Source organism: Hordeum vulgare, chromosome 7H (assembly GCF_904849725.1).
Source record: "Hordeum vulgare subsp. vulgare chromosome 7H, MorexV3_pseudomolecules_assembly, whole genome shotgun sequence".
Taxonomy (NCBI): Eukaryota; Viridiplantae; Streptophyta; class Magnoliopsida; order Poales; family Poaceae; genus Hordeum; species Hordeum vulgare.
In genome coordinates, this window is record NC_058524.1 from 48561666 (window position 1) to 48564217 (window position 2552).

At 47.0% G+C, this 2552-nt stretch overlaps 1 protein-coding gene across 1 annotated transcript; it reads right to left on the reverse strand.

Moving 5' to 3' along the window:
* Positions 1-1157: 1157 nt before the first annotated feature.
* Positions 1158-2198, reverse strand: LOC123411181 (auxin-responsive protein IAA20-like). Its single transcript, XM_045104120.1, has 3 exons — positions 1895-2198; positions 1550-1810; positions 1158-1444 (listed from the first exon to the last, which is right to left on the reverse strand). Exons 1-3 carry the CDS (start codon positions 2095-2097, stop codon positions 1402-1404), a joined length of 507 nt encoding a protein of 168 aa, XP_044960055.1. The 5' UTR covers positions 2098-2198; the 3' UTR covers positions 1158-1401.
* Positions 2199-2552: the final 354 nt, after the last annotated feature.

Sequence of the window (2552 nt, forward strand, 5' to 3'; positions counted from 1 at the left end):
AAAAGTTCATGATTTTAATAGATAAATTATGTGGTATATATAATTATATTTATTGTAATTTTAATTTTATTTTATTTATGACATACGATACAGTTTACATGTTTTTTTAATAAAGTAACAGTGTAAAATCAGCCTCTGAGACTCCAGCCCACTTAAGTTAGAAAGGTTATATGCTCTACGTATCAGTTAATCACAAGGTCTCTAGAAAAGATAATCGAAAGAAACATTGTCGGGTCTTTTGGTTTGGCCTGCGCTCCTATTCCCGACATGTCATGGGCATACAATTTTTGCATGATACTATGGGTCGTTGATAGATGTCACCCTGGTAACGTGGGTACCCTAAGCCGTTAACCGAACCCGAACCGACCTGAATTATCTGAATTGTTTTGTATCGGGTTTCGGTTTTCATTTTCTGGCTATAGGGTTTTCGCCTTCGGGTTCGGGTTCTAGTCTATAAAACCCAAAATAATCATACTATCCGAATTATTCATATTAAGCAAATTATTTATCCTATTATTACATTGTCATGTTACCCATACTAACTAAAATAGTCATATTACGGTAAATATCCGTACTACCCAAATTAATCATACCAAAAGTTGATGTGTGCTCCAAATATTTTGGGTTTCTTGGGTAACCGAATTACCCGAACCAAAAATTCAGGTAATTTGGGTTCAGATATTTTTTTTGAGAGAAGAAGTTTCGGTTCCCATTTTTAAATACTCGAATTACCCATAAATCGAACTACACGAGCCAAAATAACCAAAATATCCTAACGCACATGGTGAGATAGATGGGCCCCACGTGGTTTCATTGTGAGAAAAATATGCGTCGCAGACAAGGGTACCTCCGTGAGAATAAAAATTTCAAGTTTTATTTTTTCCAAAATAGCATGCACACGTCGTTCAATCGCTGACAGTGGGTCCCATGCCACGGTGGCGCGCCTAATTGGCATTGTGTTCGTATAGAAACGTGATTTGCTTCGTATATGTCCATCAAAGTCAAGTTATACCACTAGTTCAATGTATGTGACAAATTTTAGCACTAAACTATTTTTTGCGTCAAGTTATGACACCAGTGTTGTAATTGATTGGTGCTGAGATAATTGTAAACTTGAAATCTCGGACCAGATTCACTAATTCCAAGCCAAATCCAAGTTCAGCGAAAAACAATTAAAATTTATTATTTTTTCATATATTGAATTCTGAAATAATTTCAGACATTTCACCGATTTTTTTCCGTTACTATAATTTTAAACCTTGAACAGGAAAACTAGACTCAGAAAGTCTCATACAACATGTACTAAAATTCAGTAAACTAACTAACAAGACACAGACGCCGGTGCAGATCCATGGGGATCCACACATTCAACCAGCAATACTACATGGCAAGTGTAGTCGGTCACATGAGTATCTTGAGCCGTTTGGCCGACTTGCTAAACTCCCTGCAAGAGATGGATTCGACGCCATTGTTAGCCGTGACGCGGACGATTCGATGAAATGACAGGGGAATGCGCGCAGAACAAATTAAGAATTAATCCACAACTTACTCCCACGGCACGTCTCCGACGAGCATCCAGTCCCCATCCCCGTCCTCGTAGGTGACGGCGTATGGATCGGCATGGTGAACGGTGGAGGAGGGGAACATGAGGCGGAGCGTGTGGTGGAGCTCGTGGTAGGAGGCGTGGCGGGACAGGTCCACCATCCTCCCGATGGGCACCCCTTCCATCTTCACCTTCACGTGGCCGTTGTGGTGGCTGCGTGGGCGGTGCGCGCTCTTCACCGGCGGCCACCCCACCAGCCTCTTCCTCCTGCAGGATTTGCACTCAGTTTCACGAAAGAGAAGGGCGCATACGTCCTTGCATTGCCGTACCATCAAACAAGCAAACCCTCACTTGTTGCTCGTTCCCCAGTCGCGGGCGCCGGCAGTGCCGTCTTCCCCGCTGTCGTCGCCGTCGTCGTCACGCAGCAGGAAGAGCGGCAGCGTTGCCTTGGTGACCCCGAACGCCACCGCCGGCGCCGAGCGGTCCCTCTTCCCGCACAAGCCCGCCGGCTGGCCGGCGTGGTTCGGCGGCGCAAGCCCCAGCTCCAGCTCCATGGCGCCGGTGGCTAGCGCTAGCTCTCCTTCCCTTCGAAGCTGTTGCCCCTGTATCTACGTGATCACAGCTGAAATCTCGTGCTACAGCTAGCTACTCCGGCAGCACAGTGAGGGCGATGCGTGCCGTATATATACGCGCGCGGGGCGGAGCACCGTGGAAGATGGTTACGTTCGATGCATGGTGACGGTGGAGGTCGATCTGGAGAGGGTTAACCCGTCGTGGACTTGTGGCGGCCGGCCGGTAGAATGGGAGACATGGTGTTGGGGCTCCAGGGGGGCAAGCAGCGGGCGAGCAAACGTACTGTCCATGGTCAACCTAGACACATTCAGGATTCAGGATAGGATAGGTACCGGCGCCAATGGTGTCACGAGAAGTGAGAGCCAGATCCAGGAGGCATGTGCAGACGCGTGGGTGCTTCTCTATCAGCCGTCATTTAACACTTTGATGGGCTCCT

Bases quoted from the DNA above. Each gene is read 5' to 3' on its own strand.
- LOC123411181 (XM_045104120.1), bottom strand. From the start codon at position 2,097: ATGGAGCTGGAGCTGGGGCTTGCGCCGCCGAACCACGCCGGCCAGCCG. The intron at 1,811-1,894 runs GTGAGGGTTTGC...CAAATCCTGCAG, and splicing joins GACTGGGGAACGAGCAACAA to GAGGAAGAGGCTGGTGGGGT. The intron at 1,445-1,549 runs GTAAGTTGTGGA...CATCTCTTGCAG, and splicing joins GTCGGAGACGTGCCGTGGGA to GGAGTTTAGCAAGTCGGCCA.